Genomic DNA, 23,766 nt, shown 5'->3' on the forward strand with positions numbered 1-23,766 from the left:
TGCAACACCGGGGTCCCCAGTTTGAATTGTGGTCAGGACACTATCTGCATGGAGTTTGCATGCTCTCCCTACATTTGTGTAGGTTTCCTCCAACACTCCAAAGACCTGCTGGCAGGTTAATTGTTTCTGCATTAATTGTTGGTTCTATATAAATACTTGTCTTTTTGTACTCCAGTTCAGCTCCGATTCCTTTCCTCTGTCTTTATTCAGCCCTGAAGAAGGGGGGGGGGGGGGGGGTTTGCAATCCCCGAAACATGTTGGATTCTCCTGGTCCTCCTCAGTGCCAGTTTATTGGAATTTGATCTCCTTTCCTGGACAGCTAAACTTCTTTTGTCTCATAGACTTCTTAGTCTCAGTCATTTGAAAATGATTCTGGCTGTCACGGTGGCAGGGATGGGATCTAAAAATGCTAGTTCGCCTTTTAGGAAGCTCCAGGATATTGGCTCTGTATATTGGGATACAAACTCCCAACAGAACACAAGAATCGGGCAATCTCTTTGTTCTAAGAAGTGACACCTCCGTGGAAGAAAAACAGCTTACTAACATTTGCCCTTTTTTTTTCTCCAGTTTACTCCAGCGGACTCTGGCTACCCTGCTAGTTGATGGCACCCTGTAGGCCACATAGACCTATGCTCCTACATACACCTAAATAGATGTTAGTGGGAGTACTGACCATTAAAATATTGGGTTGGGGTTCTTGTGGAATCTTGAACTTCCATCTCTGCCAGAAAGCACAGTGATGTCCCCTGTGCCTCCCAGAAGCACCAGAGGATGGGGCTGAGGTATAGGTAGTTTTTGTGGGTGTGAGGAGGATGAATGGTTTGATTAGAGGTCAGAGGGCTGCTACAGAGATCTTCCACTTGCCATGAAAGGTTGTTTTAAGCAACCATCAGTCTAATCCCCCCCATAATGGACCTGAAGGGTCAACAAAGCTTGCCGTACACTGTGCTCTCAAGTTGAAGGCTGTGTAAACAAGGCCTTACAGGTTTCCGATTCAGAAAGTACAGAAGGATAGCAATGGCCACCTATATTTCTGTCTTTTAACCACTTAGTCTGTGGATTAACACGGTTCTCCGGCACCGCTCTCTGTACTGTGAGAACATTACAGCTGCAACATCCGTAAAACACGGAGCGCACAGATGTGCACGCTTCTGGTTCCATGTCCGTGCTGCCACTGGCACCAATAGTTTAGGTGTCCAATAAAAGCCTTAGAAGTCCTTAAACAATGGAAAATGCATTTATGTAGGTAAATTAGCTGTGCCGGAATTGGTAAGATAAGATTCATAGCAGTGTTTTTAATGACCTCTGGTCCTGATGGAGATAAAGCCTTCCAAATACGTTTTAAGATGGAGTGAGTTTAAAAGTGCAACGCAAGATCCTTATCTTGGGGTTCGTTCAGGCAGTTGACCTGCTGTTTTTTACCACCCCTTGACCACTCCCCTGAACAAGGACATGCAGCCGCTCGTAGCTGTACACACTCCAAGGCCACGGCAAGAAATTAACTCTCGTGTTTGGTAGGCAGTGTGACCCATTGCTGCAGTGCAATGGCATGTAATGCATGCAGTTGCAGTGTGGTGGTGCAGCCTTTTGAGGGTTAAAACAGACGGCGAGGAGGTGACCGTTTCCCAGCCACCTGTCAACTGACCTCTGTAAAGTGATCCACTGCGAATCATGTTTCAGAGAGGCAGCAAAAGCTGCTGAGCCTTTATAGTATTAAAAGGAATTTCTGCGTAGGACAAGTAATAAAGTCAGCCCCTGTGCCCTCCAAAAAAAAGCCAGTGTCCGCTGGACGCCACTAAGGAACCTCTAACGTGTGCATGTGTTTTGCTAATTCCATGTGCATGCCGCAGGTCCTGGTGCCTTGCTTGTTCTTTCACTGTGCATGTTTTATTTTTTTTTACACTTGTTGATGTGGAGATGTCTTGGTGGTACTTGTGACAGCTGCCTCCAGCTCCAAGTCCAGCAGAGCCGTCGATTCATGTAACACAAAATGCTTCCCCTGCTGATCTAGCAGAAGTTATTGCAAAATTTGGTTTTGTGGTTTGCAATGAAGAGCAATGTACAAAGTGCCATGTTTTGGCACCAAAACCATGCAGCCATCCTCCACCAATCAGAAAATAGGAGACTGAATTCTGATTGCTTAAATTGGTCTCTCGTACTTTGCTCTTGCATTGCACTAATGAACCTCATAATTCTGCAGTAAGGTCTGCTCAATCTGCGCAATGAAGCATGCAATATTGGTGACTCGGTTGTTGATAGCCACTATGTATATCTATGGATTAGTCTACTTAGGGATTACCTGACTGTATTTGACTGCAACTATTAAACCAGCGAAAGGTAAGAATTTTGACTACGTGTCAAGATCTTTCAATGCAGAACTGTTGCACAAAATGTAAAAGTGAACTTAATAGGTTTAACTGGACCCATAGACCCAAATGTTAATTTGAAACTGCACTACATGGCCAAAGGTTTGTGAACACGTGACCTTCACACCTAATATGAGTTTTAGACATCCCATTTCAAGGCCATGGCCATTACAATGAAGTTGATACCCTCTTTGCAGTTATACTCTCCATTCTTCTGTGAAGGTTTTCCAAAGATTTGTGTTTTTTTTGTGAGGTTGGGTACTGATGTTGGACAAGAAGATCTGGCTAGCAATTGGTATTCCAATTCATCCCAAAGATGTTCAGTAGAGTTGAGATCAGGAACTGTTACTAGAGAAGAATTAACCCCAAAGCTATTCAGAGTTGAAGTCAGGTTCTGATGTTGAAGTATTCATCCCAAAGGCATTCAGTAGGGTTGAGGTCAAGTATTGATGTTTACGAACAATTCATTCCAAAGGTATTCAGTAGGGTTGAGGTCAAGTATTGATGTTTGGGAACAATTCATTCCAAAGGTATTCAGTAGGGTTGAAGTCAATCACTAATGTGGAAGAAAAATGTATCCCACAGGTAGGGTTGAGGTCAGGTAATGATGTATCATCCCGAAGGCATTCAGTAGGAATGAGGTCAGGTACTGATGTTGAAGGATTCACCCCAAAGGCATTCAGCAGGGTTGAAATCAGAGCTCCACGCAAGCCACTTGCGTTCCTCAACACCAAATTACCAAACCATGTCTTTTAAGGAGATGACTTTGTGTACGTGAACACAGTTTTTTGAAGGGGTATGAACATACTTTTGGCCATAGTGTATTTTAACAGGATTTTTGCTGGATTGGATTTAAAAAAAAAAAAAAAAAGTAAGTGTTGACATACTTTCATTTTGTAGCGAAACTGCTGTGACCAAAACCAGCTCAGATCATGGGATCTCTTTCAATGAAATGTTCACCTGATTCATAGATATTACTTATCAGTCCTAGCAACTACTATAGCTTTAAGCTAACATTTAAACCTAGATCTGCTTTGAAGCACCTTTTTTTTAAAGATTTAGACAATTTCTTGGAAACCAAAACGAAAAGCTTGCATGTAAAGGTATATTGATTACTTAATAATGGGTCCATGCCTAAGACCATTGCCAAGGGACAGGTCACTATGTTTGCTACCAAGTGCTACATAGCGGTAGTGAAGGAGAGTACACTTAGGTCTGGCAAGTCTTGCCTATTTCAGTCCACCATTTATTTGCATGAAATCATGGTGCTCGTATGCTTTATCCACCATACAAACTGTCTACCGAAGATTGAAGGAGTAAACTTGGTCTGCTAGTATGGTGCAAGCAGTAGGGTAGAACATGGGATTAAAGAGTAGGTCTATGTCAGACTGTAAGACAATGCTCAGGTTGGCGAGAGATAGCCACCAGCTATTAAAAGATATATATATATATAATGTCTTGATAGCTGGTGGCTCTGTGTCAGCGTTGATATACATTTTACTGTCTTGTATATGAAATCCAAAGGTTCAATAGAGTACAGACAAAAGTGGGATTTAATAAAAAATGCTACAAATTATCTTCTGCAAACCCTGCATTGGCTTTGGGTAGCCATCTTTGGCCCTATTAAATTTACAAATATTACAGTATACGTAAAACCCCAAAAATAAACTTTATTTGCTCCCTTTGGTCTGTTAGCTATTCCATTGGCTGCTGTTTGTTATATATGTTAAGTGCAAAAAAAAGTTGACTTGTCCTGTCCTCTGCACACTTCCTGTGTTCTCAAAGATCCCTTCTGGTTCTCACCTTGGACTACAGAATGATTAGATTTTATGTTGTGGAGATCTGAGAGTGGTTGAGTAGTTTAGCAATAGAAATTGGGCAGGGCTGACACCACTCACTCCTCCACAGGAAATTTAGAAGCGGAGTGCATTCTGGCAGATCTGCAAGTATTTTTCTGTACTTGCTGGGCCTTAAAGGGATAAAATATGGGGAAATGTACATGTATTGTAGAAGCATACTGCAGAGATGTTCTGCATATATCATTTTTACTTTGACATACTTGTTAAATCTCACAAATGTCATCGATCTGTCTTGGCTCCCAGTTCAAAGTCATTAAGAAGATGTTTTGCCAGATTTGTGTTGCTGAAGTAATACTGTATACAGAGTTTTGATGGGCCTTATGGAAACATAGGCAAAATCTTCTCCAAAAAAGTGGAAACCCTTTCCATAGTGATCACTCTGGATTTTTGGCCACCAAGGCCAACTATCCACTTTTTTGTTGAATGTTTTGTTTTTTTTCCTCCTGGTTTTTACAAATCCTAACCTTGGGTTTTCTAGAGGGTGATAGCCCCTTAGTTCTTCTGTGTCCACCACAGACTAGAGCGGTTTTGCATTGCACTTATGTTCCTCCCCCATAACTTTCTATCTAACATTCCCACTAACCTTTTTCTCCGTGCTGCCAAGTTTGAGGCTGCGTGGCCCCCAGTGCAGGAGCCCAGCCTACTAGATCTGGATTTTGATCCCCTCAAACCGGACTCCAGTTCGACTGCTGCTGCATCTCAGGTGTGTTTGAGTTTTTCCACAATTGTGGGGTGGGAATGGAAAAATTTGCAATTTGATAATAAAGCAAGCTGATCAGAAATACTTTGGGTAATCACTATGTTCCGCTTATCATTGAATAGTTTATGGTGGTCTTAGTTCATTGCTTCCAAGGGCTGGCATTTATCTGTCCCTAGTTTTCAGGGTTAAAGGTTTTACATCCTATGATCCCCATTTGTTGACTTAAAGGATCAAGGTCATGTAACCTCATTTTTGTAGCTCCATATATGAGAATTATGTTGGAAATTGTTGTTTGGGGGCCTATTTATAATTTTTCATACAACTTTCACCCAGAATTTGCACAGTTAGAAAAATGTGTAAATCTTGGGTGACCGTTGTGTGAATTTTGAGTTTTTAGGTTTATTAAAGCATATCTAAAGCCAAATATGTTTTGAACCTAAAATTTTATTTTTTTTAACTATAGTTCCCCATTGAGAATATGTACCTTAATTTCCTGTTCCACAGCAGGATGTGAGTGGAAATTTCTCTAAAGCGAAGGGAATTCTTTCCTAATGATTGATTTCGCCATGTTCTAGTGAAAACTCATAATTCTGGTTTTTCCCATCACTTTCAATACAAAAAAGACAAATCGAGAAGGTGAATCTTTACAGCGAGGGTACAGATGGAAATAAAAGCCTAAAAAAAAAAACATTTTCAACATGCGTATTGACTTTAAAACCTAAGTAAGCCGGCCATAGATGGTTTGATACTTGGCTGGATGGATCAGCAGTACCTGGCCAAGATTGGAACCATCTATGGGTAGGCGGATTGTACCCAATTCGATTGTTGCAGGATTTTGGTACATAAAGCACATCGTATTTTCAGCATGAGATTGACAGCAGCTATAGGCGCTAGCAGTAATCCCGGTGTTCTCCCGGCTTTGCTTTCCCCACCAGGAGAACATAATGGCTACATGGTAGGGAATCCCCCATCATCACTGACTTTGTTGATGGGGGAATTGAACAGTTTTTTTTCTTTCCTGCCATCCACAGGAAAGAAAATCACATGGCCTGATTTATTCTTCAATAAGGTGAAGAAAACATAATTTTTCCATGAGCACACTGGCTCTGGTAAAACTTCCCATGGGTCTTTTTGGAGGGGACTCAGAATGTGACTCAAACCGAAAAAAAAAGAAAAACACGGCAGGAGCACCAGACTCAATGGTGAAAGAAGCTTTAATGATTCATTTGCATAAAATTCTCAACGCATTTCAGGTGTTCAGTGTACTCCCCCCTTCATCAGGGCTATAAAATGAATACAAAACATATTGTATACAGTTGCAAGAAAAAGTATGTGAACCCCTTGGGATTACGTGGAGTTTTGCATGAATTGGGTATAAAATGTGCTCTGAACGTCATCTAAGTCACAACAATAGAAGAACACAGTCTGCTGAACATAATACTACACAAAGATTAGATGTTGCCATGGTTTAATTGCACATAACATGTATACATTCACAGTGCAGGGAGGAAAAAGCATGTGAGGCCCTAGCTTAATGACTTCTCCCAGAGCTAATTGGAGCCAGGAGTGAGCCAACCTTGACTCCAGTCAGTGTGATGATATTGGATGTGTTGCTGACAGCTGTCCTGCCCTTAAAAAACACACACCTGTTTTGGGTTTACTGGTTTCAAGAAGCACTGTCTGATGTGAACCATGCCTCGCAGAAAAGAGCTCTCAGAAGAACTACGATCAAGAATTGTTGACTTGCATGAAGCTGGAAAGAGTTACAAAAGTATCTCCAAAAGCCTTGATGTTCATGTGTCCACGGTAAGACAGACTGTCTACAAATGGAGAAAGTTTAGCACTGTTGCTACTCTCCCTAGGCGTGGTCGTCCTGTAAAAATGACTGCAAGAGCACAGCGCAGAATGCTGCATGAGGTAAAGAAGAATCCCAGAGTGTCAGCTAAAGACCTACAGAAATCTCTGGCACATGCTAACATGTTTGTTGACACATCTACAATAAGGAAAACATTAAACAAGAATGGAGTACATGGGAGGACACCACGGAGGAAGCCATTGCTGTCCTCCCTGCACTGTGAATGTTTACATGTTATGTGCAATTAAACCATGGCAACATCTAATGTTTGTGTAGTATTATGTTCAGCAGACTGTGTTCTTCTATTGTTGTGACTTAGATGACGTTCAGAGCACATTTTATACCCAATTCATGCAAAACTCCACGTAATCCCAAGGGGTTCACATACTTTTTCTTGCAACTGTATAATGTCCAAAACAATATATAACAAAATTCATAGTATACATTATTTTATATAACAAGATTAAAAAAAAAAACAGAAGGTCAAAAGTCCCTGTGTCCATAATTGAATATAAAAACTACTGGTCCATGATGAGACTGATATTTACTGTAAACTGTATATTATACTGTTCCTTTTTTCCCTAGGTTTTATATGGATTGATGAAATTCTGACCTTTTTGGTGTTTTTGCCTTTTTAATTAAATTGATGGAAACTATGGATTTTAAAGAAATTGTTTTAACATCAAATTTTTAGATATATCTCTTGTTTTTTATTTTATAGCCCCGGTGAAGCGGGAGTGTTTTGAGCCCCTGAAACACATTGGCTGTTTCAGGAGATCATATGATGATCCTTTAAAGCTACTTGGACTCTTCACTACTTGGTCTTGCACTCCTCTTGTGTTTTTGAGCACAATAAAACCTGGCAGAGTTTCTTGCCCTTCCCTGCTCTACCCAAAGATAGAAAAAATGTTTTGGCTTTAGATATTTTAAGTCATTTTTTCCCTTATTAATGGGATAGTTACCTTTTTACCACATTTCTGGCTATGCAGGTAAGGGGAGCCTGTAGATGTAAACTTTGCAGCTTTGACCAAAGTTAGATAATGCCCTTCCTATTGATGTAGGCCATATATGTATTTCCTGAAGCCTGGCTGAAAAAAATCCCAGAGATGGCATCATCCCGTCCTGCCTTGTTGGTAGCATGTTGCCTAGACACACCCCAGCCAATTCAGACCTTCACATATGTGGTTTCTCTTCCCTGTTGCAGTAGCTCTGAGCTCAGCGATGCTGTAACGGAGGAGATAGTGGACCACACATGCATGGGTTTGAGAGATCGCTCCTGTGATGGTGGGGATGACCAGTGTAGCACCCTCCTAGTTAGCTAGGGGGAGCTAGCGAATTATTTTTCCAGTTAGATGGCTGAGTAGTAGCCTGGGTGATAGTTGGAGGGGTCAAATTTTGGGTCAGGGCTAAGAGGCTCTGCAAATCAGCTCTCTGATTCCTCCCCGTGATCTAGAGACTTGGAGAAGTCTCTAGAACTTGGTGGGTAAGGGTGAGGAGGAGCTGGTCTGTGCCCTTGGGGGACCCTGGCCAATCCCCAGGCAGAAGGGTTGGAATGGGGTCAGGACAGCCCTTTTAGAGTGGCTGAGCCTGCTCAGTAGCAGGAGAGTTTGGGTGGACGATGGAGTGAGAGGAAGAGATGTAAGAGTTGGGGAAGGCAGTGGGAAGGGACCTACCTGCAGGCTGGGACGTGGACAGGAGGATCGCTCAGCCTCACCATTCCCTGGAGGGTGGAATACTTGTGTAGCCAGCCCAGCCGAAGGCCTTAAGGCACCCACCTACCTAAACCAGCTCACAGGAAAGAGACTGAGTAGTCCTACATCCCATGAACCAGTTAGGGGAAGTGAACACTGATGGAAAACTGGATTAGCTCCTTACTTGGGACTGTTCATCTTAAAGTGGCAGGTACTGGATCCCCTTACCAAGGGATTCCTCTAGACAGATGGGTAAAGAAAAGTGTTTATCTGGGGTTTGAGGTGGTACACCAAAAGAGGCTGGAGAACTCTCCCAAAAGAGTTGATGTATAAAGACTTGTATATAGTTGCCAGGAAGTTGTCCTCCATTCACAGTTCCTTGGGCATCCTATGCATCCCTGAACCCCATCCAAGTTTTATTACCCCTAATAAAATCCCAAAAAAAAACAGTTTCAAGGACTGTTTACTGTGTCTGGAATGCAAGTCTGTGGAAAATGAGTGTTGCCTGGCTGTGCAGGACTATAGGGGGATCCAAATCTTTAGCGATTCCTAAAAGGACTAGTGCTACACCAGTAACAGCTGGGAATGCCTTAGCAATGTCCTAGCAACAAGGCAGGATGGGATGATGCCATTTCTGAGGTTTTTCAGCCAGGCTTCAGGATTTACGTAACTGGCCTACAGCTATAGCAAGGACCAGGGACGGACTGACAACTCATGGGGCCCCTGGGCAATAGAGGATCGTGGGGCCCCTGTGCCCTTGCCCAAACTCAAAAAAAGCCTATGAAAAGGTACCAGGGGCATCTCATGGGGCCCCCTACTGACCCCGGGCCCTCGGGCAGTGCCCGAGTTTCCAAATGGTCAGTCCGCCCCTGGCAAGGACATAATTCAACTTTAGTCAAAGCTGCACAGTTTTTTTGTTATCTACAGGCACCCTTATCTAGATGGGGAGTTTTGGTAGGGGTGAACTAGCCCTTGAAAGTCCTTTTCTATGGCTACTGATGGTGTCAGGGAGGAACAGACATTGTTTTATGAAAGGGGCCACATAAGACATGGCATGATTCCTGTCACAGTGGGTGACTTTTTTTTTTTTTTCTAGCTTCTAGTCACTCTTACAGTATTGTGGGGTGATGGGCACTTGCTTTCGCCACCTTTTATTGTGACATTCCATTCAATTAAGGTATCCTATTCAATCGGATACCTGATTAGATATCCCCCACTCAGTTGTACAATTTAAAGAAGTCACATCACCCACTTGAGTTCTCCCATTGACGCATTTCATTCTGTATTGTGCTTTGTAATTGTCTTCAATAGAAGGGAGAAACGCGTCAGTGACACTTTGAATTGAACTATTGAATGGGGGAAGTTTTTTGAAGGTCAGACCTGTACTGAGGTAGAACCCCAATATGGAGACTCGCTACTGCAGAGACCTACAGTGCTCAGCATAAGAGTACACCCCAACAGATTTGTCGGAAAACCTTCACTTTCCTTTCAGAGTCAACATTTTCTGTACTACAAAATACTCCCACAAATGCGAGTCATTGATTGCAAACAAGATTTGCTAGTTTGCACACACCAAAAATTATTTTTCCTAACAAATTTATTCAAGACCATGTTGCAAATCTGAATACACCCCAATGAAAGTCTTATGCAGGCCATAGATGGGTCAAAAATTGGCCAATTTTTTTCGGCCGAAAATAAAATCGGCCGATTTTTGGATCGTTAGTGGGTTAATAGGTTGGCCGTTTTTCGGTATTTTGGCAGATTTTTTTTATCAGTAAAGTTTGAAAAAGATCGGCCGATTTTTGCGGCAATGATGGCCAAATCGGCCTATCTTTTTACCGATAAAAAAAATCTGCGCATGAGCCGTGACCTGCAAGAGGAAGACAAAAAGATGAAGAAGAGGATGAAGATGAAGAAGAGGATGAAGATGAAGAAGAGGATGAAGATGAAGAAGAGGATGAAGATGAAGAAGAGGATGAAGATGAAGAAGAGGATGAAGATGAAGAAGAAGAAGAGGATGAAGAAGAAGAAGAAGAGGATGAAGAAGAAGAAGAAGAGGATGAAGAAGAAGAAGAAGAGGATGAAGAAGAAGAAGAAGAGGATGAAGAAGAAGAGGATGAAGAGGAGGATGAAGAATTCCAGTCTGGCAAAAAGTGTCCCTGCAGAGAGCTCCGCTATTTCTTTGACAGTTCTTTGACATTTATAGCGGCTGCAACATTGTATCTATTTGTTTCCAAATAAAAACATCTGTATCCGAAATGGATACAAATAGATACAATGTGGCAGCCGCTATAAATGTCAAAGAACTGTCAAAGAAATAGCGGAGCTCTCTGCAGGGACACTTTTTGCTGCTGTAGAGGGGATAACCGTTCCAGGTAACGTCGGCCAATTGAACGACCGTTTTTGAGGTTTTTGTTAAAGAAAAATCGGCCGTTTTTTTTCCCCATCTATGGCCTGCATTAGGAGCAAAGTTAAATTTTAGACAGCAAAATCCTTATTAACAAGAATTCAACTCCAGGTGAGTCTAATTCTTCATTAAACAGGTGTCCTGCAGACGGTTGATGATAAAAGGGCGTTACTTAACGTAAATCCCTCCCATTTCATGCTGTCAGCAATGGCTCCACATGGAAGAGAAATATCACAAGAATTGAGAAAGAGAAAATATCTTTACACAAAAGTGAAGGCTACAAGATCAGCAAAGCTTTACTTATCAGTCCAACACCTCGACCGGAGCGTCTCCTGATGAGAAGGGTTGAAGAAAATCGCCATGCAAGTTCAGTGCAGTTAGCTAAAAAAGTAGAAAGCCAAACTGGGGTGATTGTTTCCCGTGACACAATATGGCGTACACTGCAGAGGAATCACATGCATGGGTGTCGTTCACAAAGGAAGCCTCTCCTAAAGCCCATGCATGAAAAAGCCCACCTAGAATTTGCCTGGACCCATTCTGAAAAAGAAGGCGGCTACTGCAACTCTGTACTCTGGAGAGATGAGACCAAGATAAATTTTTTGGAACTGATGGCTTAAAAACTGTGCGGCGTCACAAAGGTGAGGAGTACAAAGAAAAATGTATGGTGCCTACTGTGAAACATGGTGGTGGCAGTGTCATTCTGTGGGGCTGCATGAATGCTGCTGGTGTCAGGGAGCTGCATTTCATTGATGGTATCATGAATTCACAGATGTACGGCTCTATATTGAAAGAGAAGATGCTACCATCACTCCTTGGACCCAAAACACACATCTAAGGCCACCGTGGCATTTCTGAAGAACCGGGTGAAGTGATTCAGTGGCTGAGTATGTCTCCTGATCTGAACCCAACCGAACACCTATGGGGAATTCTGAAGAGACAACTTGAGCATCGCTCTCCATCCAGCATCCAGGCTCTAAAAGATCCTCTTCTGCTCATCCCTTAAAGGGACCTTTGGTTACCTGGACCCGATTAATTTGCTACCTGGGCATTTGCTGTTTACCACCTCTGAGGGAGGATTACCTTTAAACCTTGACCAGACCTATATCTGATGTGGACATCCCTGGATGTGATACTTAATGCGTATAACTAATACGCATCTGGTGAGTGCGTATTTCTGCCATTTCTCACAGAGCACCACCATCGAGTTTTTAACCAGTCACCTGGCACTTTATAGTATCACAGACTGTTATCTTTACTGAACTTTATTAGTAGTTTTACGGTTCTTTATTTGTTACCATTTAGCGCTGCAATGTTTTATTTATTCCATTAGGCTCTAAAAGAGGTCGTTCTTGAAGAATGGAAAAAGTTGAATGTTGCAATATGTCACCAACTTATTCATTCCATGCCTAGAAGACTTGGTGCTGTCCTTACAAATCATGGAGGTCATACAGAATACTAGATGGAGGAGTTTTTCTTGTGGGGTGGATTCATTTTTGCATCAACTAATTTTGAATAAAACTGAAGATTTGGTAATCTAAGTTACAATATGTAATGAGCCGAGCAAACGTTCTAGTAAACTCAGTTCTGTTAAAATTTTGGAATTTGTTCTCGTGTTCATTGAGTTATTGATTAAAATCTTACTTTTTTAAAGGGGTGTACTCATTTATGCTGAGCGCTGTATATTTGATCGTTCTGGGATTGTGTATTGCAATTAAGAAATTTGTTCTACAATTTGGGTTGCGCTTTTTTGGTTTTCATTGTGTCAGTAATGTAAACCTAAGTTTGTTTGTATGTTTTTTTTGTCATTCTTGCTGCAATTAGTCACTACCTTGGGATCTGTGGGAGGTAAGGAAACTAACTCGCTTAACCTACCTGTGTTGTGTGTTGCTGATTACTGCACATTATGCCCAGAACAGTAATTGTCCATGGATGTGACCATTGTTCATCCTGTGTAGCATCTCTGACTCCATCTCGTCTCCTTCCCTGCAGCTTCTTCTCATACATTTGTCTTAATCACGTAAGCTAGTCCAAGAAGGAAGTAGATTTTTTTTTTGCACAGACCATAAAAGAGCATCCTAAGGCAGGCCATAGACTTTTCGGCCAATAAACAAAAAATCGGTCGACCCTGTAGCAAACTTGCTCATCAGAGTTGGACGTGGAGTTCCCCTTTTCCTTTTTCTTTTCTTTTTATTTGAGGTATTCCTCGATCATTCACTCCCTACCCCCTCCCTGCCTGATCGACAGATGGTGGGGGGTCAACCACAGGGTAAAGCATCCCTAGTCCCGGTGCCAAAGTGTAACCTTTCTCACCCATCATAAAACAGATAAGACCTCCCGGGACTTGAAAGAAGTTAGAACCTCATAAAACTGACCAGCAGTTAATTGAACATTCCTCAGGTCAGCTGTCACCTATGTTTCATATCATGGAGTATGAAGCTGTTAGTTTTAATTGAGAGTCCACTGACCTCCTGCCCAAAATATTGTATTGGGCAGACTAGAGCCACCCCCCCCTTGTAGAGGGATTTTAAAAAGGACAGGCTGCAAGCCTGGTGCTGTGCTGGAACACATCTCCCAAAAACCATCAAGATACTACCTAGGGAGACCCTTTCGCTCTGCAATGTGGACCTGCTTACAAACCAAGGCGTAAGAGCAAGTAACTTAACCCTGTACTTTCCTTTCTATTATCTCTTTGCTGTACCTTTTATATACATATATATATTTTTGTGACATCTCTTTGTAAATATTTTATTGCACCTGTTTGACACTTTTAGTAATAAATCTTTCTTCTGAAAGTGTTAAACTGTTTTTAAGCACTTATTTGCAATTCACAAATTCCTGCCTTTGAAGAGACGCTACTGTGTTTGTTTAATCCTCTGCCCAATCGGCCTGCGGTGACCGTATTGGACAGGCGACTTTTCAGTCATTATAGTGTATATTTGATAACGGGAGTTTCCCAGTCTCCAACAAAAGTGGTGGTGGCAGGAAAGGGTTAGTAAAGCGAAAAACGGGCCAGCATGACCGATAAAAATAAATGAGGAGATCCGCAAAAAACGGCTGACGGGCTGGCCCCACTAACGGCGTGTTTATCGGCCGATTTGTCTTGCGGACGAAAATTTGGCCTATAAACCACCCGTCTATGGCCTGCATTAGATGTTCTTATTCAAACATTCCATCTGTCTGGCTGTTTCTGGCCTCAATGCAATCTCAAACATTGACCTGGAGCAAGCATGGTGCCTGCAAAGTCAGATCTCTATCTCTTGTTCTTGATCATTGACCAAGAGTTTTGAAAACAGTGGATCAGCATGACAGCAAGTAGTATTTTCAGAAAATGAGGCCAGCAATGGAAGTGTCCATGCCTACGATGTTACAGGTTACTTTTATTGACCTATTTGAATGTTAAATGAAAGTTCTTTTGCACGCATCCATGTAAAGTCCACTGACCAAGGTCAACCTGCTCGGCCTTCTGCCATTTTTAAACAAGATTTCATTGTAACATTTAAAACCTGAGGATAGCTAATGTAAAAACTTCTAAAGATGGCTTGGTAGAGATTACAGAAAGCAGCAGAGCTTGGGATGTGGTACTAGGGTATAACCACTCAGGTGGGGGAATGGTAGCTGCTACAACCTGCAAAGTATGATGACCTCAAAAGTTTGCAGTAATGCAGTGAATAAAACGGTGTACATAGTTTAAGTAAGTCTGGACATATTAGGGCAATGGTTCTCAACCTGGGGGTCGAATGACCCTTTCACAGGGGTTGCCTAAGACCATCGGGAAAGCACATATTTCCGATGTGTAAAGAGCAGCTACTGTGTTGAGAGCAGCTACTGTGTTGAGAGCAGCTACTGTGTTGAAAGCAGCTACTGTGTAGAAAGCAGCTACTGTGTAGAAAGCAGCTACTGTGTAGAAAGCAGCTACTGTGTAGAAAGCAACAGTATTGGAGGTAAAACAACACTTCATGAATTATAATTACTGGGTAAATAATTTTATGGTTGGGGGTCACCACAACATGAGGAACTGTATTAAAGGGTCGCGGCATTAGGAAGGTTGAGAACCACTGTATTAGGGTCACTTTGATTAGTTACAGTAACCCTGTCCAATAAATATAATAAATGAGGCAGGCAGACTAGGGAACATGAGGCTAAAGAGATGAGGCCTAGATGACGCAGGACTACCTCCAGTCAGGAAATTCGATGGGCTCTATGTGACTTTTAATGCACATTTTGAGAAGCTCCGTGTGCAGTGAAATCAAAGTAAGTAATTTCAGGAGAGGAGCCCGTACAGCTGGGCAAGGCTGAAGGGAAAGCCGGAGTTTAGCTTTAATCCTCTTTTATGTAAGGGTGGAGAAGGGTTACAGTCAGGTTTGCCGCCATATTTCATTTTGGGGGACATTTCCTTTCACTTTCTGTCCCATGGTGGGCACAAGGATTGAATGGGACAGATCTAGTCATGTTGAGCCATCAAGTTTATTAAATGGTGTTCGCTGATCAGACTTCCTAAGCGGCAGTTTTTACTGCTCAGAACATTGTTGATTTTAGCATTAAGACTCCCCATTCATTGTCCTCCAAAATGTGCATTCGTCATCTCTTGATGGCCTTATGGGAATTTTATTCCGCTGATGTGTTTTTGTAACAGATTTATCTGGAATGTCACATGTCATCTGATCAGATTCCCGGAGTGTAATTGAGAAGACGGGTCTGAAGTATCAGGGCTGCAGAACCTCTGATAACTGGTCCCATATCTAATGCACTTTGGGAGATCATTGTTGCAGAAGAACCTCCCAATGCTTCATCCACCTTGATGAATCATAAAATGCCCTTTTATTGAGGGTTTAAACCAGCCATTATCAATGAGACTCTGTGGAATCCTAGTGTAGAGCCCTCTAGGGGTGCTACAGAGTTAGTTTGGTTCACAGTAGTGAAGTGAGCATGTTTGATTGGGTTACTTTAGGTCAGGCTGGAGGGCCTGGTACCTTCCCCTAGTTCTGGAGTCTTCCAGGAGATTCAAGAAGTCAGTGGGTGGAGACCGAGATCTGCATATTCATGGGAGTATGACAAATCCCAGGCAGGAGGTGTGGCAGACAGGCCCATAAATATGAGAGAGCCTAGCAGGCAGGGAAGTCTGGTGATCAGGTGGAAGATGGAGTGTTGAGCATCGTGAGGCCTGGGAGGGAAATCCGGGGAAGGGGGGGTCTCTGCCTTCAGGTTGGAGCTGAGGAGGAAGGAAGGAGAAGTTTAGAAAGAAGAACTGTAACACAAGTCCTGTCCAGAGGGCACCCTGTTCAGCATGGAAGACTAGCACAGCTAAAAGGCCTGAACATGCAGTCTTATGAAAAACTGCAGAATACAATTGACTGGGTGAGTACCTCTACACCCCCCGGGCCTGCAAGGGAGAGGGCTGCCAGGTGCAATGCCCAACAAGTTCCCCCTGGGACAGTGCTAAGGACTGTTCTGGAATCCCTTGCTCTGGGATACTCTTCAAGGCAGCCAGGTGGGTGGGTAGTTTCCAGCTTGGATCTGAAGAGATCAACTTAGATTGGACCAAGTGCTCCATTAAGAGACTGATGCGACTCCAAAGGGAGTAAAGTTCAGGATCCATCCTTTTTGTACAGAAAATGGGAAGTTTGTCCTCAGAGTTGCTGTTTCAAGTCAAGTTGAGCATCCCATATACCCCTAGACCCTATCCAAGTTATTTACCCCAAATAAAACCACAAAAACAAGCCCATGGACTGGTTACTGACTCTAAACGGAAGTAAAAAAAAAGTGTGTTGTCTGGCTGTGCAGCTATAGAGGAGCCCAAAAATGCAGCGATCCCTTAGGGGGTAGTGCTACACCAGGATGCTGCATAAGGTTGTTAGGGGTTGGTTAACCTCCCATCTGATGATGTCCACACAGTTCTGGAACCAATGTCACTTGGCAGAGCCAGTGGCACGAGACCAGAGATGAGATCTTTTTAGCTGTCTGTAAGGGTGGCACTCTGACCACCACTGTAAGGGTTTAATTCTTTCTACTAACCACCAATGTAAGGAGCATTCTTCCCTCTGTACACCGATATAGGGGACATTTTTTCCTATTGATCCCCAATGAATTGGTTTTACTACAGGTTTCCCTAGGCCTGAAAAATAATTTTAGGGGTTCTGCGGGGGGAGAAAGGCTGGTTTAAACGTTTTAGATTGTATTTTTTCTGCAACGGACAAAATTCATTGCTTTTCCTTTTGAATTCTTCTGTATTTGGCTAACTGTGCAAACTGATGTTTCTAAAGCAGGCCATCGACTGAGTGAATTTCATTCCTGCAACCATGGGTTGCAAGAAAGAAATTTGCTAGATTCCCCCATCAACACAGGCTGTGTTGATGAGGAAATCCCTCCCTGAGAGCTGTTGTGTTCTTCTAGCGGGTGGCTTGAACAGCCGCTAGCAATAATCACATGTAAAATCTGGTAGGCTGGTTGTACCCAAGTTGATAGATCAGCTTGAGTACAGTCAGCCTGCTCATACGTAGTTCAAATCTCGGCCGGTTCCTGCTGAACCAACCGAGATTCGAACAGTCTATGGCCGGCTTAAGTAGGTAGTAAGAGGTTCTGAAAGATCACGTACAACATTACATCACTTTGGCACACACTAAAATCTTTCTACAAATTTTCATTGACATTGTACTCGAACAAAGTCATCCAAAATTGGTCAAGTCCATAAAGGCATCAAGTGGAAGGATGATTGATTATCATACTTTTTAGGTTCAAACTAATTTCGACAGATGCAAGGACAGTTTATCTTCCAGCAGGCAATAGGACAGATTATATTCTTCCAGGGCAACCAAAGCTCTTCCTAAACTGAAAAAAGCAGAAGTCAATTGGAAAATATGCTGAAAGAATTTGGATAAATTCTCAAACAGGGTTCCCCCAAACGTTGCTAGGGGTTCCTTGAGCAATTTCTTCCTCTTGGATAAGAAAGTAAGGGAGGAATTCTTCCCAGTGACAACAAGTGTGAGGAGCATTCTTCTCACTGAATATCATACTGATGTTTCATGAGTTGCAGATATTTTAGCAGGGGTTCCCAAGACCAGAAAATTATTTTAAGGGTTCCTCTGCGTTGAAAAGGTTGAGAAAGGCTGATCTAAATTCTTAAAACTTTAACTCCTGCATAATTCACTTTTAGAAACTCCTCCATCTCAGTAAATTGATCCTAAGGTCTCTTGAAAATTGAAATATGAGATATTGGTTGACTAATGAAAAGAATAACATTGGAACTTCTAAAATAAAAGGTTAACAAAGGGATTTGTCCTGTTGACATGGGGCTGTGTAATTAGATTGAGTTGATTCATCACCACTCCCTACATTAGCATGGTTCAGAACCTTTTACTCAACATGCCTCTCACATAATTATCTTTTCACCCAACCACATTAAATAACGTGCTCCGCCAGACAGATCTTAGCAGTGGTTTGGCCAAGATCCCAGAAAGACGCCTCCAGGGATGGAGGGTGTTGGGTGACCTCAGACGAGACCTAATTAAGCATGATTGAGTTGGCATTGTCTAACTGCACACCTGTATGGATGTGATAGACTGGATGCCATGTTAGGTTGCAGAAAACACCAGAACTAGGGATGCTAATTAATTTTATTGACCCTCTTGAGCTGTGAAGACTTGGCCATTGTTTTGTAGGATTTTTTTTTTTTTTTTGCAAATCAGATTGTTGAAAATTCTACCAACCCAGCTACATAGAAAACAGCCCTTGAATATGAATTTGGTCTTGGCTGCTAAAACTTTGAAAATGATGCCTACTCTTTCAAGGAATTCTTTCTGGTCTTTAACGACGAGTGACTTTAGCTGTGCTTTTGGTGAATTTTACAAAACTTAGTGCATTTGCATCTATGAAGTAGGCCAGCTTTCGTGTCATCATTGGCAGTTCCTATGGAACACAATCCTCTATTCAACGGCAGCTATAAATTATTTATTTGCAAGAAGTAACAGTAAAGTGGCGAGCAACCAGATATAATTATTGCACCACATCCCTTTTAAAATTGCAAATATTCAATCGAGAAGATGGGACTTTCAGGGTGCATGAACATGAATACCAAACATATTAAAAAGTGATATTTTTATTTCGTATTTTAAAAAAAAAAACAAAAAAGGAAAAAATACAGAAACATAAAAACAATTTCAGTACTAAGAGTGGAACTGAGATTCAAACTTGATATCATTGTAGTTTACTCCCTACATGTTTCGTCCTCACGGGCTTCTTCAGGGGAGATTTTTTAAAAGATTTCAACCGACGAGGCAGTCTAAAGGTATATCAAAATTCTACAATTACCAAATAACTTTTTAATATATACAATTCAAAATATTTAATCATACATACACATATATATATATATATATATATATATATATATATATATATTATATGGGACTCGATGGCTCACCCTGGATGTGAAAGCTCACAGAGCTAAGAGGAAGTAACCTAACAAAGATCTTAATTGGCCTACACGTCCAAAACCGTGTGTGTGTGTGTGTGTGTGTGTGTGTGTGTGTGTGTGTGTGTATATATACTATAACGGGCATCAAATATCATCTAGGCATAATAGGATAGACATTGAAAAAAAAAAAAAATTTAATTTAACAGAAGATATGAGGAAGAGATCATAAGTCATTATTTATTTACAAGTTTTATCTTAGAAGTGAATTGTAGGTAAGAACAGCAAAAATTGTATTTTCTAGTGGCAGGTGGACCTGTAGGGAAATAAATTTTTGTTTTAAGACGCAACTTTGGCCAAAATCCCAAAAATTACATATACACAGCCCCCTGTAACATAGCTTTTACTTGTTGATAATGCCAGTAAATCTGTTATTTTGTCACGTCCCCTTAAAAGGTACCTCCCACTTTTGTGCGAAAACTAAAAATGGCAAATAAAAAAAATCATATGCCATTACGACACAAGTCATACTGCAATTGATATTAAAAATGTACCTCTTTTGTATTGAGTCGGCAGCTCTGTAAATTCTGTCAAATGCAATATGGCAACCTTGAGGTGTTCTATACATAGGTGGTGTACAGAATGCCCCACCAGAAATGTAATTTTTGTGTAATTGGCTCACTGATGTTCCCAGAAGTCTGCGCTAAGCTGCAAATCAGATTTTGGGCATCCCCTGCAACAAAAATGTCATTTTTGGTGAGATATCCCCCCCCCCCCCCCAAAGGGAAATCTTGTGTGAAGGGATGCAGACCCTGCCATTTTACTCATTAGAGCCCTACAGGTGCAGCAGCTGATTGATGATTATAAAGTCACTCTCATACACATTCACTCTGCACAAACCACTATTTCTTCGGAATAACGAAAGGTAGGAATCTGCAAAAAGGTTTATTAAAATCCCTGCAATGTCCATGGATCACCCAGAGGGGAAGGTTTGTTTCTCAACAAAAGTAGAGTTACTCTTTAACAGGCTGACAATGCTGTTTGCTCTGCAGTGAAATGGTGCAGCAGTGCTGACACTCGGTGGGTAGGGTAGTCTTCAGCAGGCAATGCAGGAATTCAGCCTGAATGTCGGTCCATATATGGCCATTCCCGTTCATAAGAAGTCAATCCATCAAACGACTTTTATTGAACGAGCTTGTTGGAAAATTTCTCCTCTATCGGCGCAAGCAGCCAATGGGCTGCAGTGCCGATCAGTGTATCCAGATAAGGGGGTCCCGCCGTTAGAATGCAAGGATGCCGTGACCCATATGGAAGAAAAATATATTTCATCAGCACAGTGGCTAAATGGTTAGCACTTCAGCCTGGCAGTACTCGGGTCGTTGGGTCAAATCCCAGCCACGGCACCACCTGCCTGGAGTTTGCATGTCCTCCCTGTGCCAGCGTTGGTTTCCTCCGGGTTCTCCGGTTTCCTCCCACACTCCAAAGACATGCTAGTAGGTGAATTGGCTCCTGTCTAAATTGGCCCTAGTATGTGTATGTATGAATGTGAGTTAGGGACCTTAGATTGTACGCCCCTTGAGGGTTAGGGACTGATGTGAATGTACAATATATATGTAAAGCGCTGCGTAAACTGACGGCGCTATATAAGTACCTGAAATAAATAAAATTTAAAAAAAATATTTTAAATATATTTTAAAAATATTCTTCCCGAATATATTGACATATATTTAAAATGCTACAATTTTGGCCATATTCAATATGATCTGCACCCCTAAAATTATTTTTTTTGCACCTTTAGGTCACTGGACTATTTTATTCCTTTTGCCAAATAACTGCTAACTTGTTAAAAAAAAAAAAAAAAAAAAAAAAAAAAAAAAGATTTTAGAAATAAGTATGTGTTTTTCTTCAGGATCTGTGCTCAGGCGCATGCTGTGCTGTACTGTCTTCTTTTTTTTTTTCATGGTATCTTGTCTCTTCTTACCCCCCTCCCCCCGGTCATACCCATCACTTTCCCTTCTGCCATATTCCTCCTTTTTGTCTCCCTGGCTGCCAGCCGGAGTCGTCTGTTCCTGGCGGCATGGACCAGGGCTCCAGCGATATCGCCGCTGACTCCACTTTTGCCGTGGAGTGGCCAAGTGAGCCCGCCGAGGCTGCCCAAGTAAGTAGATTCCTGGCTGACTTCTGGCTTCTTGGGCACAAACAACAAGTGACCTTTCGCAACTTGCCCCTCTGCTGATCTCTGCCGCGTGACCCAGCGGCTGTACCAGGGACGGACTGACCATTTGGAAACTCGGGCCCTGCCCGAGGGCCCGGGGTCAGTAGGGGGCCCCATGAGATGCCCCTGGTACCTTTTTCATAGGCTTTTTTGACTTTGGGCAAGGACACAGGGGCCCCATGATCCCGTATTGCCCGGGGGCCCCATGAGTTGTCAGTCCGCCCCTGGGCTGTACTGTAGATTGCCCAAGTAGTAGGAAAATAGTAGTGGATAAAAAAAAAAAAAAACAGACTTCATTACAAGGCCTTTTGTACTTAATGCGGAACTGCGCGTTATCTGAGCACCACAGACCAAAAAAACGCCGTTTCATTTAATTTTTAATATTCAAAGCAACCCCCCCCCCCCCATCCATCCGTGTCTCCATGCTTTATTTTACTGAGAAATCACTTTGAACAAACATCCCACTAGCATTTTTGGCCGAGGCCATCTTGAGTAAAAGCATACGATTCATGTAGCATTTACTTCCTGGAATCCATCTTCCCTTAGACCATGCATGCATGCAGGAGGGTGTGCTTGGCTGAGAAAATCCCTCCTGAGGACTCTTGGGATGTATGACATCATTTGCCTAGGCAAGAAATCGGGAAGTAACTAAAGAAATGGGCCCATTTCTTAACCCCCCTGGCGGTATTCCCGAGTGTAGCTCGGGGTAAAGTTTCAGTACTAGAAGCGGTGACCCCGAGCTACACTCGGGAATACACTGCAGCATTGCTCCGGGATCCCTTCTGCACTTACCTTGTCCTGCGCTCCCGCGATGTCCCCCCTGCAGTGTCCACGGCAATGTCCTCCGGCCGATGCCGGCATCTGTCTTCCGGGTTCCGTTCCCTGCGACGTCGGGACGTAGGGGGGACGGAACTGGCGGGAAATTTAAAAATGTGAAAAAGTGACATTCACTAAATACACTAAAATCACATAGTATAACATTCCTGTATCAAACCATTTCACATACATTTTGTCCCGAGTGCTTTGTCCGGCGCCCTGCCTGCATTTTTACTGTTCTTTCTGCCTGGAAACTGAGAAACGTCCATGGCGTCCAAAAAGCGTCCCTTTAGGTCAGACGCGGTTTTAGACCGGCTAGAGAACAGCGATAGTAAATCAGAACCACTTGCAGAATTGAGTGATAATGATTCGTGGGGGAAATTCCTCATCAGACCCTGAAAACGATTCTGCGACTTTGCTCAGCGATGTGCAAACTTGGCGCTCTATTTCACATTTCAGTGTTTTTGGTTTGATTATATTATTGAATTACATTTATTATTATATTTTTTATGATTATTTATTAAATTATAATTTATGATTTCGTGTTTCAAATTTTATCATCCCCGGGATGTTTACTAGACTCTTGTTCGGACAGATTTCAGTGAGTTATTCCTAAAAATTACAGGCCGACAATAAAAAAAATACATATTTCCATGCAAAAAAAGTACCGCTTTGAGCACAGAAATATGGACATAAACAGACCGCTAGGGAGGTTGTTACTTCCTGATTTCTTGCCTAGGCAAATGATGTCATACATCCCAAGATTCCCAAGGGGGTTGTGGAGTTTATAGTGAACATGATATACTTTCCTATCTATCAATGCTAGCAGTATAAAGATTACAAATAGTCAATGATGACTGAGAGAGCGAAGTTCCACTTTACCTATTACACTAATACAGGCCGTATACACTGGATGTTGTTTTTGAACCATTGTATTTAGGATCTATAATCCTTCCACTAAAATCACTAATTAGAGGATCAGACTGTTAATTTAAAAAAAAAAAAAAAAATCAAGATCCTTAAATTTTTTTTCAAGTAAAAACCACAGAGCAGCCCACACATTTGTGTATACCAGCCACTCTTCACTACATGGTGCCATAATGGTAGCATGGTGCTGCAGTATGCTTGGATCCATCAAAAACCACAAATAAAAGCTGATGTTGATGGGCCTGCAAACACAAAATTTTATAGATCTGATCCAGGTGACTAAATTGAGGCGGACTGACAACTCATGGGGCCCCCGGGCAATAGGGGATCACGGGTCCCCTGTGTCCTTGCCCACGCTCAAAGCACACCCAAAAAAGCCTATAAAAGGTACCAGGGGCATTTCATGGGGCCCCCTACAGACCCTGTGCCCTTGGGCAGTGGCCAAGTGCTTGAATGGTCAGCCCGCCCCTGTTTTCGAGTCATTCCCCACAGCTGAACGAACTTGCTTGCCCTGCTAGTTAAA

At 42.3% G+C, this 23,766-nt stretch overlaps 1 protein-coding gene across 5 annotated transcripts in view; it reads left to right on the forward strand.

Moving 5' to 3' along the window:
* Positions 1-23,766, forward strand: part of LOC149433251 (myc box-dependent-interacting protein 1-like) — a 55,529-nt gene that overhangs the window by 21,765 nt on the left and 9,998 nt on the right. For 3 of the 5 annotated variants that reach the window (XM_089664505.1, XM_089664508.1, XM_089664506.1), the window contains 3 exons: positions 4,830-4,928; positions 12,700-12,723; positions 21,339-21,443. The exons of 1 other annotated variant lie outside the window; for it this stretch is intronic. In XM_089664505.1, coding sequence (XP_089520631.1) covers positions 4,830-4,928; positions 12,700-12,723; positions 21,339-21,443 — 228 coding nt within the window. The remainder of the gene's footprint in view (positions 1-4,829; positions 4,929-12,699; positions 12,724-21,338; positions 21,444-23,766) is intronic. One more of the 5 variants, XM_089664507.1, reaches the window with a different exon arrangement.

Source organism: Staurois parvus, unplaced genomic scaffold, assembly GCF_062004578.1.
Source record: "Staurois parvus isolate SC_StPar_1 unplaced genomic scaffold, SC_StPar_1.0 ptg001927l, whole genome shotgun sequence".
Classification (NCBI taxonomy): domain Eukaryota; kingdom Metazoa; phylum Chordata; class Amphibia; order Anura; family Ranidae; genus Staurois; species Staurois parvus.